The sequence below is a fragment of the Parasteatoda tepidariorum genome, chromosome 9, assembly GCF_043381705.1.
Source record: "Parasteatoda tepidariorum isolate YZ-2023 chromosome 9, CAS_Ptep_4.0, whole genome shotgun sequence".
Taxonomy (NCBI): Eukaryota; Metazoa; Arthropoda; class Arachnida; order Araneae; family Theridiidae; genus Parasteatoda; species Parasteatoda tepidariorum.
Window position 1 is genome coordinate 63,664,377 of NC_092212.1, and position 17,663 is coordinate 63,682,039.

The following is a 17,663-nucleotide window of genomic DNA, read 5'->3' on the forward strand; positions in this document are numbered from 1 at the left end:
ATTATCAGGGGTCTGTCCAGGCCGAATTTACTACCGTTTAGCGGTACCTTCACAAATTCAATTTTAGGAAGAACGGTAGTTTCACAAAATCAACTTTAGGAAAAACGGTAGTTTCACAAAATACTTTTCTTAAAATTTTATTTTTGTATCCCTTAAGACACGATAAATTCATATTTTTACCATATTTTTATGTTGATTTTTTAATATAATTTTTAATTTTCACAAATTATGTCTAAATTTTCTCAAAATAGGTACCTTTCAGAAAAACCTAGACAGACCCCTGCTACTGAACATGTAATTTTGTTTGTAATTAAATTTTGTTTAATGTGCTTTTTCAACCGAATAAAAGTTTTTAACTCGACAAAATAGCAGTAATTCTTGACTTAGAGTTTGTTAGTAGTTACAAGTTTTGAAAGTTTTGTTTAGCTTATTTCTAATATTTAAGAAATGCCAAATTTTAAATTCTTCATTTTATTAATAGTTCCAAGCTTTTCTGTTTGTTTGTTTATTTTGAACAATTAAGAAGTGCAAAATTTTGAATGCTTTGCAAATCAAGCTGTAATGATAAAAGTATCACTATTTTCAATAAGTATATTACAATATTTCTGTATGAATGTATAACCTTCTATAAGAATACATGTATATAGTTGCAAAATAAATAGCAATCATTTACAACATTCATTTATAAAGGCAATTATGTGAAAATAATATATTGTCTGCAATATGCTATAAATTAAAGAAAACAGTAGGTTTTTGACGGCTTTAACCGGTATAAACACGGTCGTTACCACTGTCTAGGCTTTTCTAAGAGGTGCCTGTTTTGTGAAATATTAAAAAATCAACACAAAAATATGGATTTATTGTTTCTGAAGGGATAAAAAAATAAAATTTGAAGAAAAAGTATTTTGTGAAGATACTGCTAAACTGTAGTAAATTCGGCCTGGGCAGACCCCTGACTGTCATGTCAAAAACCAGTTTTTTACTGCAAAACCCAACCCTGATCAATAAATGGATAAAGTTCTTTATTCTTTTAATCCCTATTTGGGCTTCTAAATCTCCTGATTTTCTGCAATCATTTCTTAAATGGAAATAAACTAAAGTCTCACTGTTTTTTTATAGATTGATACTTGATATTCTATGTATAATGTGCATTTGTACAAGAACACATTTAGAAATATCAAAGTATATCAGCTGTGTTAAATTAAAACGACTTTGGTCCATTATGTTTTCCATTACATTAATTCATTCTCTCTCCATGGCTAGTTCACTGAAGTTTTAATTTTCAAATCCATCTGCCATTAAACACCTTCAATGTGCATATACTTTTAAGGTCATAATTAGAACAAATTTTTCTATTTAACACATAAGGCTTTGGATGGCAAACTTTTCTATGATAATGGTGAGACTTATTTCCACAAATAGACATAATATAGATTATCATTATTTGAGATGTAGTTGTTGAAACAAGATAAAGCTTGTATACAGAATATCAAAAGATGGATTTTGGGCTTTACTGTACTACCTTTGTACTGTAATTTTTCTAATTATTCTTATTTTAAATTTAAAACATTGAAGAGTTTTTAAATAAATATATTGATTTTATTACAATTATTTTTTCCCTTTGGAATTAAAATATGACACTCTAAATTTGAATTTTAATATTAAATTTAACAATAAAATTAATGTCACACCTTGTATAGTTATGTAAAGCAATATGTGTAGTAAAAAACCTTTCAAGATAAAATTTTTATTTGACTATGCAAAAATTGGAATTTTTTTTAAAATTAAAATTAGCTTAACTCCTGTTATACATGTCTTTTATTCTTGAAACAAACTTTGCGTATGAAGTTTGAATCTAGTTTGTATAAAGTTTGCATTAATCATGTACTGCATATAAATCAACTAGAGCCCTGGGGAAGAGGTGAAAGTTTCTCAGATTGTGGAGGATATTTCCACATCGTGCCAGCTACAATTGCGAAGATACCAAATAGATTTTAAACGTGCAAATTTTTTTAAAAAAACTTATAGATATTTGCACAGGGTTATATTTGCACAAGTTATATTTAAAAAGTGCTTAAAGGTGCTTATTTTCGTTTTTTAAAAGCCCTTAAAGGTGCTTTTTCCATTGGGTGTGTTTTAAAAGTGCTTAATTTTCCCTTTTCCAAAATGAGATTTTTCCTTTACCATGTTGATTTTTGCTACAAGTAATGCAAAAAGACACAGTTCACATTGTTCTATTCAGCGTTTTCAGAATTAATTCAACCCCAATCTATTTTGGGGTATTGGCAGTCTGTAGCATATGAAAATGCCATTCGTTTTACATGATTCAAAATTTCGTAATTTTAGACAATTGTCAAAAATAATGCCAAAAGTTTCTTTTTCTTTCGACATTGTTAAAACCAGATGAAACCATGAATTGTCTAGAACTTTACAACCCTGCCTAACTATGATATTTTATTTAAGTGCTTAAAAATATTTTTTGAGTGCTTGAAAGGTGCTTATTTTTTGTTGAATAATTTGGCTACGCACCCTGTTATACCTTTCAAGTTGGTCCCTTTCTGCATTTTTTCTTTTTTTTTTCTTTCTAGTTTCTTACAGGGCGCTGCCCGGAAGTTGCCAAGACTTGGCGATTATTCTGCCACAGATTACTATATGGAAATCTCCCCAGATCTAGGATAAAGCATTTTTTTTAAAAAAGATTTTGTCAAGGAAATTTTAAAAAGCGATATAATTGTAAAACTAATGCATTTATTTTGTTACCTTTATTTTATTCAATTATTTTTTTTTATTACCTTGAATAATTAGGAATATAGGAATCATAAATCTATTAATAACTGTTATGAGAAGTAGACATAGTATAAAATGTATCACAAAAAAATTACAAAATCTACAAAAAATTTATTATCCATTATTTTGTTATAAAATTTAAATTGTGAAGATAATATTTGCTTGTATTTTAAATATTAAACCATGAAATTTATTTTTCTTCTTAGTATAAAATTTAAACTAGTTTTACTTAGGAAGTACTAACTATTCAATCTTGATTCTGTTTTTGACTGTGTTAGCATAAAAGCAAATTACTTGATTTATCGAATAAAGAAGTATTAAGTATTTTCTATGTGTTCAGCTCTAGTAATATGTTTTAGTGTTTTTTATTTTATTATTATTATTAATTAAAATTCAGAATTTTTGTCACGTAATTGAAATTTCCCTTTCTTCAGTTTAATTCATTCTGTCCTCCTCTGCATATCAATGCTGCAGCTGTATCAATCAGAATAAAATTAATTTAAAAAATTCTAGTATGCATTTTATGCAATATTTTTTTTAATTAGGCCTATTTTTTGTTTATTCATGTTTGCCTACTCATGTTTATAATTCTACGTGATGTAGTGACAGGATTTTAAGATTTTTAGACACTATAAGCAAATTTTCTTATAATACTAATCCATTTCAACAATTAAAACTGTCCGACTTACCTGGTCTGGTTTAAGAGATACCATACTTGTTTTGAATAATTGACTTAAAATTCATGAAAGTAATTGTTTTTCGTAAAATAAAAAATGTAAAAACAAATAAATTTAATAACTCCAATAATATTTTATTTGCATTTAGTACTGTTTGTTATTAGTTTTCTCTGCTGATTAGGTTACGTGCATTTAAACAATTTCATGAATGTTGTACTGTTATGCCTGATCAATTCTGTTTCTAATAGTGAATGAAATTAACTGAGCAAGAAAGAAATTACATATTTTATACAGTAACGTACATATTGATCATTAAATATGCATTTTATGAAATATAAATGTGTATCTTATTAAAAGTGACTCAAAAGTAAATAAAATGTTATTTTTCTTTAAAATATGAAAGAAAATATGTTTTTGTTTATTATATAATAAATCCTTCAGTTTAATATTATACAACTCTTTAGTATTTAATTATATTAATATTTAAAGTTTATGTTCAAATTTGAATATTTTTAAATCAAATATTTTTATTGCATAAATTTTTAATTTTTCTTTCGCATATTTTATTTCTGCCAAATTTACCATTTTTCAGGTTAAAAATGCATAGTACATCAGTTCTGTTGTATCATTGGCAGAAAAATTTTAATAGCAATTTATGATTAAAAATTACTGAGTGAAATAAATATATATAGGAATTATTATTCTGAATAATTTGTTCTTAGATTTCTGATGTTCTCAAAATTAGAACTTGAGTAAAATCAAATTCTGGTAAATTGGGCTTGTCAATGGACCAAAACACATAGCTAAGTTTTCCTTGCTTTTCACCTGGATATATAATCATCACTAAAAGATACTATTAATTTTCTTTTTAATTTTGAAATGAATGATATAACTTTGTCATTGTATGAGGTTTACTTTACTAAAGTGTATGGATATTTATTAGTTAAATTGTCAATTATTTAAAAATATTTTTTTAGGTATTATGATGGGGATCAAGACGCTTTGTTTAAAGAAGCCCATATTGTTAATCCTTATAAAAATCAACCAAGTTCATCAAAAGTAATTTTTTAATATATTTTACCTTTTTTTATAATCTTTTTCGTGAGATGCTATTTAACCGATTCAGCATTGCACCCTCTTCTTGAAAGTGAATTAAATGTTTTTCTTCTTCCCAAGAAAAAACAGGTTTTTAAGAAATGCCTTTACTTCTCCCCAGACCATAACTGAACTGGGTATGTTAGTAACGCTTTCAGTCTGGTTTATGGGTAGGAAAATGTCAGATTGTGCTTCTTTGGCACTTAAAATAACCAGACCTGGTCTGTTCTCAATGCTGTATCAGTTAAATATATTGATGAAACTAAGTATTATACAATTTAATTATATTTTGTAGCAAAATCAAATATGCAAATCATGTCAACCAATCCAAGATATCAATGGTCCTGGTGCTTATTTCTGTGAAAAATTTTATGAACTATTTTTGCTGATATTTCTAGTGCCATTAAAGTACAAACTTTTGTAAAAAAAGTATAATATTTCTTAAAAAGTATTCTTTAATTATTAAATGTAAAAAAATAAATTGAGAATTATACCTTGAAAATAATAATATTTTTTATAAAGTTGATCTTAAATTTTGAAAAGATAACTAGAATATTAAATATTTACATTATTTTACCCAAATATTTTGTGCAAGATGTGAAAATAAAGGATAACATTTCTGATTGAAAATATAGATTTACTTGTATATAAAACTATTATTATTTTGTGAAATTTTGTTTATTAATATTTTTAGTATGAAGGTAGTGATTTTTTCTTGTGATAATGAAGGATAATAAAATTACTCCCTGTCTAGATTTATCATAAAATTCTTAAATAGAAGGGCTCTTGAGGCTACAAGGTATAAAATCAGCAATTTTAATCATGCTTTTCATCAATTGATTTAATTGACATGAATCATTAAAGAACAGAAAGTATAAAAGGCTGATTTTCACTATGTTTTTTTTAAGAGGTTTTAACTAATGAGAGCAACAACATTCATTTCATTCTTAGCATTCATTTTTATTAACTAATTACAAAGTAACGAAAAGTAAAATTATTAAAATAACAGGTATTAAGTGCTTTTGTACTTTTCAGTAATTTTATCAGCAGATATAATTTTTAGTATATGTGCAATAAATGTGCATTGTCTTTTCGTTAAATATTTAGTCTTACTCCAGTGAAATAACTAAGTTAATTATTCCTGATTAAAAAATCTTCCTAGAAGATCAATTCCTCCGGGTTTTAAGGGTATTTTCGTAAATCTTCCACAAATATTGCAACATTGCTAATTAACTTAAATACAATTGAGGAAGTTTAAGCCAATAATTAACAAACACATAGTCACAAAGTTAAGCTTTGACTCAAAATTATAAGTAAATATTTATGTTTACAGTGATCTCTCAAGAGTGGCCATTCTCTGTTCCACAGTAAAATGGTCATTAATGGACGTTGGTCATCCTTAGGTGTTAGCTCCCTATTTATGTTTGATTTTCCCCAAATGATTTTGATTTTAGTCGGAGTTATTTTATTTGTGGTAAATTGCCACTTGTGTTGACATTATGAAAACTGGATTGATGAATAAAATATAACATAAAAAAATTATCCCTACTGATATAATTATATGTCGAAACAAATTTAATAATTATGAACTATTTTATATAAATAAACAATTATATTTTTTTGCTTAAGTTTGTATTTAGTTTTATATAATAAAAATTAGATTTAAAAGATGAGAAGAGGTTTGTTTGAGGTGCTAGTTTTTTCTAAAATAACTTTTTAAGTTAACTTTCTACTCTAAAATTAAATAATTGGTAGCATTGTCTTTAGTGCACTCTGACTGCAATATGAGGTTATAGATCTCCTTCAGAGATCGTCACAAAGAGCTCTCTAAATAAGAGCCTCGCACAAATATTTTGAATGCATTTTAGTCTACTTATTTGTTTTGTAAAAGATTTTTTGTTTTGATATTTTTTCGTGTTTCCTTATTTGACTTATTCCACATTTGGTGCTGAAGTTTTCTTTTCCTGGGAGAGGTTTTCATGCTCTCTCCTAAAGGTTTTCTTTAGCACAAAGTCTGCGAAAAAAAATTCTGGGCCTCCCAAAAGTGATCGTACAGGTGGTCTTTCCTGGAGGTTCTACTGTATACATTTTATCTAAGCCATCCCCTCTGCAGAGGATCAAAATTGCGATGGCATGTCTGCGGATCATCCTCGGGGATATTTCCCAGACCGTCACCTGTAGTCCATTGTGCAGCTCTATTGCCATGTAAATAAAGTACCTACCACCTGTATTTTACATATGTTGATGTTAAGTTATATGCAAATAGAGTAATTTGGAAAATGAATAAAATATTTCAAGTGGATTTTTGTTTATAAGATAAAAACCTCTCATGTTTTGTTTTTCTTTTTCATTGGAGGGTGGGGTAAAATCATAGCAATCATGTTTAAAACTGACTACTGATGTAGTACAAAATATAACTTAGTTCATTCTTGTAATACACAAGGATGCCAACAGCTCCACTTTCTGCAAAAGTTTTAATAAATCGGTAGCGAATTAAATAGTGAAACTTGTAGAATAAAGATAATTACGCCTACTCTTGGAAAGAGTAACCAGCAAGATAAATATAAGGAAGTTGCATTTCATATGATACTTTTAATTGTCCTTATGTAGTGGTGGAAAAATTATTTAAAATAAAAAATACTGAACTGAAAATAACTTAAATTTCGTCATCACTAGAAAACATATTTTTACAAAGCAGAGCAAGTTGACATCTCTGAATAAATTATTGGAACTCTGCTATTTTATAATTCTAATTTTTGTTATAAACTTTTAGGATTCTCGATATGGGGTGAGAACTGAAGAATGTGAAATATGTTTAATGAATATTCCTCGTAATGTGAGTATTACAATAGAAATTCATTTTATTTTTAATTGTTTCAATTTTTTTTTTTCAAATAAGCTTCATTTTGAAAGACCTTAATGATTTGTGACAAAATTTGTTGAACTGCGGAACTATCCGTGAATTTTAAGTTATTAAAACATCTTTTTTTTTTGTTAACAACTTTTCAATTTATAATTTTTGAGACACTTGAAGACTTTATTATGAAGAAAATTCTTGAGTAATTAATTGCTCTGAAAAATATATATTTTATAAGAAGGAATTGGGCATCACCAATTTCTAACGATTTTTTATATTTTAAAGGAGGAAATCAAATCTTGTATAAAAGGGATAACTTCCCAAAAATTTGAATTGATCTCTGTGCAGTTGTGTTAATCTTAATTATAATTTCATTTGTTAATTGTTTTTTCCCCTTACACAAATGTGTAATTTGTTCTAATTTTTGAATAAAAAATTTTAATAAACTAGAAGAAGATTAAGATTTAACTCTTAACTAAAAGAACTATGCATTCGCCAAAATTTTTTTAAAAAAATCTCATTTCACAGATTAAAATAAATATTTTCTATGACTTTAGTTAAAATTGTTGCTACTACCAGTTAAATAATTGATTTATTTTCTTTTTAGATGATGACAGGTATAGCTTGTGGTCATCGGTTCTGCAAAGAGTGCTGGAAAGAGTATCTTACAAGCAAAATTATGGACCAAGGAATGTGTCAGGTAAGTATTTAGAAAATTTCTTTTTTTTTTTTTTTTAATATAATTAGTTACATTGATATAGCACATCGATATATATTAGTCTAACTATTATATAGTATCTAATGATTGGTTCGTTATTGTCCTGAAATTTCTGATGAAAGATATTTTGTCTTGATTATTATCTTTTTGTCTTGGTATTCTTGATTTTTGTGTATTTTAAAACATTGTTTTTCTCTGAATATTTTTACAAATTTTAAAATTGTGGTGTAATTTAGAGATAGGTGTAAAATAATAAGAGGTTAGCTGTTATCTTTGTTTTGTTTGCTGTAAAAAAAGTAAAATAAAGAAAATGTGTCTTTTCTAAAAAAAAGTAATAAGTTCAGTTTTAAAATTTTCTTAGAATGACACACATGAGACTTATTTCCATCTTAATTGTTATGTTATTATTTGCTGTATAACTAAAAGTATGATTTCAAAATTCAGTAGTACTTTGATTTTTTAAAATAATTAAGATCACACATTCTTCTAATAGTACGAAATTTTAAATGATTGAGGTTTGCCACTTATTTCATATAGGTAATATCTTCAAAATCACATATTTAGAATTTTTTTTTTGAAGTCATGCTATGATTTAAACTTATTTTCAATTTTTAATCCTATATTAAACTAGTATTACAATCTATTCATATATGTTGCTCACTGATTTACATTAATGTTTTCTGAATCCATGTGCATTACCTGATTCCTCAGTCATTCAAATATTAGTTTTGGTTGAAAGAAGTTTAGATAATTAAGGTTTTACAGGATTGAAATAATTCAATTTTCTTGAATCTGTTGCTTTATTGAAATAATTCAATTTTCTTGAATCTGTTGCTTTATTGAATCTTTTAAAATACATTTGTCTATTATATACTTTTCAGATAATTGCTTGTGCTGCTCATGGTTGTGACATTCTTGTAGATGATCAAACAGTAATGTAAGTACCTAAACTGTATCTAAAACCAAAAAAATCATGTCTTTAGGGGAACAACAGTGTGGTGTTGATTTTTCTACAAAAGAGGCCTACCTTTCTGCATGAATTTATGATTCTAGTAATTTAAAACATAAATGCATTAACTTTTTAAATTATGTGAGGCTAAATATGTTAATGGTCAATACTGTAATACTTTGGAAATGTTTAAAAACTAGTCTGAGTCCTTTATTTTCTTAAAAGGAGTCACTCTATTGTTACAGGAATCTCTGATTTGCTAAATAAAAAATCATGGTCTTATATAGTTTTCATTGCATATAGGACTTTTATTTAAGAAAAAAATAACAGCCTTAAATAAAAAGAAATATACTCTTTAGAGTCAAGGTTCAATGAAAAATAGACTTTGCACTTAACAAATTACATTTGTTACAAGCCTGCACCAACTACAATCGCCAAATTGACATTTTTGTTGTAGTATATTTGATATTTAATATTTGATAGCTTGCCAAAATGCAAATACAAATTTTGCCCCATCAAATGAATTAGTTCTTTACTATGATTTATTTATTTTTTAAGTTCCTTTAATTCCATTGTCACAATAATTTGGAAACCATGCTGGAGCAGTATCTGATAGGCTTTTTTGTCTGGGTCCCAGCTTTCAAAGAAATGCCATTTTCCACTGGCATCAAACTTTAAAATTGAAAAAAAAAATTTTAAGTGTTAATATTTTTTTAATATTAAGTTCTGACCAAATTAATGGTACTTTAAATTATCCTTATTTTAAATGAGTATTGGTTTTAAAAGAGTCTACTGTATAACAATATTGTTCTTTAATAAATTGTTTTATTTATTTATTTTTTTAAATTCATATTCACATCTTGTTTCCCTGATGGAATTTTGCTGCTAATTTCTAAAATATATGTTGAAATTTTAATAAAAAATTTATTATATTTCTGTAAATTGAGGTTTTAGTTAAATTTTATATAATGTAAAAAATGTTGCATCATGATTCATGATATAAAAATAAATATTTTTTAAATGGATAAAATTTTAGTGATTCTTCTTTTCTTTTTTAAATTTTTTAAAAATTCTTCTTTTGGTTATGTTGTTTTATGTCTTAATTTTTTTTCAGGAACTTATTAACTGATTCCAACGTGATACTTAAATACCAACATCTTATTACAAACAGCTTTGTCGAGGTAAGAAAAAATTACTCTTTTAATCTTTTTATTTTGTAATGTTTGTTTCAATGTATATATCTTTTTTCTAAACTTGAGTGGTGACATCAATATTTATTCTAAAATTAATTTTGTTTTCCGAAATTCCATGATAGTATGTCTATTTACTTTTTCTCCTATTCCATTTTATGTCTTGAATTAAACCAATTTGTTTATTAAGCAAACCAGTTTGTTTTTTGTTTCATTTGTTGTTGTTTTAAGTTATCACAACTTACAAACTTATTCATTCTAGGCATATACTTAATCATTTACTTTAATTGCTATTTTATAGAGTTGCATGATATTATTCTCATTTATTTAATTTTAGTTTCTCCTTTTTCATGACAAACAATTTTTTATAACTCTCTTATTCTTTTGAAAATGCTCGACTTGGCAAAAATAAATAATGTTTTGCTCTATGTGAAAGAATGAGATTTTTTTCTCTTTTAAATCATTTTTTCCTTCTTCTGTTTTTGTTATCCTTTGAGATTTTTTTTTTGTTGTTATTTTTATGAGAATTATATATAATATTTACCTGTGTCAAAAAATTTCTGTTAAATCCATCTATTAATAAGAATTACAGTCAGATGTTGACAATTTCTGAAGTGTCTTATTAAAAGTTCATTTCAGAAGATACTTTTATTTAGTAATTTAATTTTCTTTAATTAAAAAAAGTGTCATATTTCATTATACTTTGAGTGTCTTTCAAATGCTTTATTTTCTTAATCATTTCCTTTCACATAAAAATGTTTAAAGAGTTTGTTTTGCTATGTATGTAATGCATTTTATAATTAGCATCCTATCTAGCATTTTTTAAACAAAAATATACTTGGTTGATAAATTTGCACAGAGCAGTTTTCTTAATTGTTTATCAAGGAAATCAACTTAAGTTTCTTTTATGCCATTGAACAATATTATTTATCATAGCTTATTTTATTTTTAGCAAGTGCCTTTGATAAGTTTATCCTTTTATTTTATAAAACTTGTTCTGATCAACATCAAATTACAATTTTTTTTATCGGGGTCAATTTTTATTTAATAGTTGCACATTCTATGATGTTTATCTTTCATTTTTGTCTGTGAAACATTTGAAAGATCAAATATTAGAAAATCACTTGAACACATTTGTTTTTCACTCTATAAGATATGATAACATATATAAAAAAAATCTCAGATTGAATAGGAGAATTTTTTTTTTTCAGAAGATTTTAATTTCACAGTAGATAAATGTATTGTAACTGGTAATTTAAATTGATAATTTTCAGGAGTTACTTGTGTCTTGACTGTAAATAAGTATTGCACCTACTTATAATTATTTCGTTTTAAATTCAATTTAGGTTTCTTTTATGGTGTTGAACAATATCTTCCATCTTAGCTTATTTTATTTTCTGCATTTGTCTTTGAAATTTTTGATCTTTTTATTTTGTAATATTTGTTCTAATTTTTCAATCATGTGGACAATCAATGGACATCAAACTGCAATTTTTTTAACAAGTTCAATTTTATTTAGTAATGGCATTTTATATTAATGTTATCTTTTGTTTTTGTATGTAACCCATTTGGAAGATCAAATTTTAAGAAAACACTTTTAACACATTTTTCACTCAATAAGATATGATAACAAGAAAAAAAGAGAAAACTCAGAACTGTCAGAATAAGAAAATTTATTAATATTTTTTTTATCTCCAAAAGAATTTGATTTTTCAATATATAAATGTAATGCAACTCATAAGTTAAAATTGATAATTTCTTGTGTCTAAAAATTACTTCAATATAAATAAAACATACCTGCCAAGTCTCCTGTTTTTAAACTGAGACTCCTGTATTTTACGACTATCTCCTGTTTCCCAATATATTCTCAAATTTCTCCATACTTGTTAAAGAAATTTTTAAACAAAAATTTTAGCTATAAAATATCTGCTTATGGCAAAAATACTTCTCTTATTCCTCAACAGTTAATACAATTGCCAGTATTGCAGTATGTTGAATATTAATAGTTTAAGTAAAAATATCCTCAGTGGTCAATGGATCATGGGTTAGAGTCGTAATTCTAATAATGGTTTAAAAACCTTTTTTAGATTAAGAGTTATCTATATATTTTTTACCTCGTTAAATGTAAGTGCTTATATTTCCAATTTTGACTTGCCTGATGGTGCATGATGTAAAACTTTACTAACTGCTTAAAAAAAATCGCTAGTAAATTCTCCGTTATTTCATTTTTCCAATGTTAACAGGTATTAAATTAGTTTCAAATAAAATAACTCATGTCATTGAATGTATATAAATCCTTTAATTCTCTTCCTTTTCTTTAGCGAACTTGTACTTCTAAAATAGTTTATTATTCACAACTTTTGTTTCTACATTTCAGTGTAATAGACTACTGAGGTGGTGTCCACAACCAGAATGCAATTACGTTATTGCCGTACAATATGTGGATGCACAGCCAGTAACATGTCGGTGCCGGCATACTTTTTGGTAATGCCAAATTACATTTGTTTTTCATTCCATTCATATTTTAAAATGTACAGTGCTCATCTAAATTATTTAAATATTTTTTACCCTTTCACTTTTGTAATATAACATTTGCAATTTATAACATAGTTATGACAGACAATTTCAATGTCTTCGCTAAAAAAAAAAAAAGGAGGGTTTTTCTAAGCCCCCTTTTTTTCAGAAAGAAATTTCCTTACCTCGTATTTTGCTTAAGCGCAAGATGAAAAAAATTTTATATTCTTAATGGACACTGTGCCAAAAAAAAATAATAAGTATAAAAGAATTTAATAATTTTTTATCTAATACTAGGATACTAAAATGCAATTATGCTAATTCAGGTACTAAAACTATAGGGTAGGAACTCTTTCTTAATGACATGCAACCTAGTATGTGATATCTGGCACATGTTTCTGACAAAAAACAAATTGAAGTTACTAGCTTCCTATCTTCTAATTGCCACATAACATGAAGATGTCCCCTAAGAGATAAGATCCCTAAAGATTCTCTGCCATTGGTGATTAGAATGTAGAAAGCTAGTGAGCGCAATTTGTTTGGGTTAAAAACACATACGAGATGTCACATGCTAGGCCGTGTGGCAGTAAGGAATTAATGCTAGCGTCAGCATAAGGTTATTTTAACAGACTAACCTTATGCTTGTTAACTAGTTTGTGTACATTATATTTTAGGTTACAAAATCTGACACAAAAGCTTGATTTCTCTCCATGTATATTCATATATTAATATTGTTAATACTAACTTAGCTAATATTAAGAGCTGAAACTCAAAAAAAAATTTATGGAAAATAGGTCCCTTCACTTAACCTGTTAAGCAAGATATATCGCCAAAGGTGGCACTAGTATTACTTAAAAATTGTTTAACTTAAATTTTTCTTTGTTATTTAAAAATTCTGAGACCAGAATAATAATATGTGTTTCATACCGTAACAAAATATAATTATGTTCTGATAATTGTTCTGAAACATCGAAAATTCCTAAATAACTTAAATGCATAAAAATATTGTTAAAAGCATATAGCCCTTAGCTCTTAATAATGTTTATTTGAGTACAAATGTTCATATAACTAAGCTTTTGACAATCTTCATCACTAATGAATTATAGAACATTTTCTATTTGCACTAATAAGAGTCTGACTGCTGTCTTCCTTTTATGTAATAATCTGCCTTTTGTGTATATTATCTTTTCTTTAAAGTAAGTGTATTGTTCTTAATCATACTCAATATATTTTGTAGCTTTGCTTGTGGAGAAAATTGGCATGATCCTGTTAAGTGTAATTTATTAAGAAAGTGGCAAAAGAAGTGTGATGATGACAGCGAAACATCAAATTGGATCGCTGCTAACACAAAGGTTAATGAATACTTCTTAACTAGCTGGGTTTTTTTCTGAACTATATAATAAACATAATGACAGGAACATTTTTATAATCTTGTTTAATGTTATGATAAACTATGATCAGCATTGATACATGGCTTAATTTAAGTAATTTTTTGTATAACTCTAGAAATACAAGATATTAAAAATAAATGGAACATAGTAGGAGCTCCAAGAAAATTTTTATTTTATCTTGCAAACAATTTTATATCTGTCATTTTTAATAAATGGCACACATAATGTCAGCAAGTATTTGGGCAAGGAAAAAAAATTAATGATCAAATGATTTGGAAGTAACTAATCTGAAATGTGAGTGTTTAGATGAATTTTTATAGATTGTTTGCCTTTAAGCACATTAATATTACTGTGGTGTGTAAGTGCAAATTATTACTTGTGTGTTGTGCATTTGTAATATGAATCACAATATATGATTTGTAAAACTGGTAATAGGATAAAAGAGGTGTGACTTAGTTATAAGGATACAAATAGCAATGCAGTGTTTTAAATTGCATTATTGGATTGGATGTATGATTAACAAATTATGATTGCTTCAGTATAAAAATATGAATCATGATGTGTTATTTCCAATTAAACCTAATTATCTTTTCTTGTAGGAATGTCCGAAATGCAATGCAACCATTGAAAAAGATGGGGGTTGTAACCATATGGTGTGCAAAAATCAGAATTGTAAGTCAGATTTCTGTTGGGTATGTCTTGGACCATGGGAACCTCATGGGTCTTCATGGTAAGTGATGAAAAAAATTAATAAGTTCTCTTCTAACAGTGTGTGAATTGTATTTGTCATCAAGTTTTTTATGATCCAATTGTCTTAAGACTAAGACTAATGAAATTGTTATATGGTTATAACATTTGTCTTTGAAGAAAGCACCAGAACATATAAGTTAAGTTAATTTAATAACGTAATTATATCTTAAAATGTAAAAGGTAATTCCCAAATTAAAATCATTTTATATAAAATCAATTGTAATTTAAATTTTATAGCTAATAACATAAATGATTGCTGAATAATCATTGTTGATGCAAATTACTAATAAAGCAAAAAAATATTAAACTCTTCATTTTTTTTTTACATGTATCAATTTAATACAAGTGCTCCAAAAAAGGATAATTTAAATTCGAAATTTGTATATCCTAATATTACATAGTTTGAATAATCAACTGGAAAATGTTTGAAAAAAACTGAAGAGCGATTGAAAAGAAACCACCTGAAAAAAACCGATCAGAAACGTTACGGAATGTTGTCAACATTTCACTAATAACATGGTGCGTAGCATTTTTAAAAAGTGCTTAATGGTGCTTATTTTCATTTTGAAAAGCCCTGAAGGGTGCTTTTTTTCATTGAGTGTTTTTTTAGAAAGTGCTTAATTTTCCCTTTTGGAAAATAAGATTTTTTTCTTTACCATGTCGATTTTTGCCACGTATAATGCAAAAGCATGCTTTTCACATTGTTCTATTCAACTTATTCACACTCTATTTCGGCATACCATTGGTCTATAGCGTATGAAAACATCATTTTACATGTTTGATTAAATGGTTGCAAGTTCGCATGTGTGTCAACTGAGCTGGGTTCTGTGAGATTCAATTTCAAGCTTCATTTTGCACCCTCTGAAGTTGAACCGAAAAGTTTCTTGATCATTTTATAATAGCAAATATAATTAAGAAAAGAGTTCTTTGTCGGAAACTAGTTATTTTATCATGATCAGGTAAAGTCTTTGAAAATAATTTTGCATTTATTTTATGTATATAGTGCTTTAAAATATTTTTGAGTGCTTAAAATGTTTTTTTGCTATGCACCCTGAATAAAACAGCAGTATATCTAGTTAGAACCATAACAAAATTTAAACTTTTTTTTTATAATTGACTAATTGCATGTATGTAATTGACCAGCATTACCTTCAGCGGCATCCATTTTTATTGGCACAGGTCATCGGGTGAATGGGCACAGAAAGCCCATTCACCCGATGACATGAACCATCATGTGGCTGTACCAAATGAATGATGCAAAGTATTAGTAGAAAAGAAAAAAAGAATAAGAACAAATGCTGCCAAAAAAATCCATGAAAATTTGTTTAAGGGTCATAATTTTTATTTTCCTCTGACCTATTAGACACTGCCTGAAGTTATAAATCTCTATCTCTTAACAATGTTTTGGTTATTTTTAATAAAATAACAATTTATAAACCAATAACTATAACAATTTTTAACACTTGTTATATAATATAGACATATATCTATAGATAATAAGATTTTTCTGTTCAAATATCAATGTAATTTTTAAGGTAAAATTGAAGGAAAGTTTAATCAAAACTTGTTTTAGGTATAACTGTAACCGATATGATGAAAGGGAGGCCAAATCAGCAAGAGATGCCCAAGAAAAGTCGCGTGCTGCTCTGCAGCGGTATCTGTTCTACTGCAATCGTTACCTAAACCATATGCAGAGTTTAAAATTTGAACACAAGGTAAGCACTTTCTTCTATTTATGTTTATTAGATTCCTTCTTAGGTAATAATTTTTATTAAATCGCTTATTATTAATATATTTTTGTTTTTGATTTCTAGCTATATGCTTCTGTTAAAGATAAAATGGAGGAAATGCAGCAACAAAACATGTCTTGGATTGAAGTTCAGTTTTTGAAGATAGCTGTAGACATCCTATGTCAGTGTCGGCAAACGCTTATGTATACTTATGTTTTTGCCTATTATTTAAAACGGAACAACCAGTCTGCTATTTTTGAAGTAGGTTTGCTTATGATTATTTAAGAACTGTAATTGTTTTAGCGCAATTTTTTAGAATTATGCCCATCAATTAGTAACACAGTAGAACAAAGTTTTTGTTGCAGTTATGCAATTTCATAATCTTAACTAATTTGGATGTGGGGATTTCAAATCGACTTTTTGTTGAAGTTTACAAGTTTCAAATTGTTAAATAAAACAGAGAGTCATGTAAATGTTGCAGCAAACGTCTAGGGGAATTATTTTTTATCATCAGGATTAAAATTGCATTGGAACCCCAGGAAATGCTGTCGAACGCAAGTAGGAGCACTTCCTAATTATGACCTGCTCGGAAGCACACGAAGAAACCGTTCGTAATAGAAAAAAGGCGACTGACAACATTTCTGGGCATGGGTTCCTATGCAGTTTTAATCCCGATGATATGCCCAAATTCTCTTATAAGTTTGACATAACATTTACAAGATCCTATGTTATATGTAACGTTCTAAACTTACACAGTTCAACAAAAAATTGACTAAAAATGTCATTTAAAAAAACTGTAGCATTTACTTTAAAAAAAATGTATAGATAAATTTAAGGTTTTCATCGCTTATTGCATGCAATAATGAGACCATCAATACTTATTAATACTTTCATAGCAAATACTCAGACTGCAAAGAGGTTTTGAGTAAGCAAAATGTTTTAAAAAGTTGTATGCATCAGTTTAGCCAAAACTTCAAAAATTATATTGTTGACATTTTATTGTTT

At 27.1% G+C, this 17,663-nt stretch overlaps 1 protein-coding gene across 1 annotated transcript in view; it reads left to right on the forward strand.

Moving 5' to 3' along the window:
- LOC107440866 (E3 ubiquitin-protein ligase ariadne-1) overlaps positions 1–17,663 on the forward strand; it is a 27,945-nt gene that overhangs the window by 2,707 nt on the left and 7,575 nt on the right. The window contains exons 3-12 of the mRNA XM_016053930.3: positions 4,442–4,523; positions 7,333–7,395; positions 8,024–8,116; positions 9,016–9,071; positions 10,198–10,264; positions 12,651–12,757; positions 14,025–14,139; positions 14,778–14,908; positions 16,502–16,643; positions 16,743–16,919. Of these exons, the coding sequence (XP_015909416.1) occupies positions 4,442–4,523; positions 7,333–7,395; positions 8,024–8,116; positions 9,016–9,071; positions 10,198–10,264; positions 12,651–12,757; positions 14,025–14,139; positions 14,778–14,908; positions 16,502–16,643; positions 16,743–16,919 (1,033 nt within the window). The remainder of the gene's footprint in view (positions 1–4,441; positions 4,524–7,332; positions 7,396–8,023; positions 8,117–9,015; positions 9,072–10,197; positions 10,265–12,650; positions 12,758–14,024; positions 14,140–14,777; positions 14,909–16,501; positions 16,644–16,742; positions 16,920–17,663) is intronic.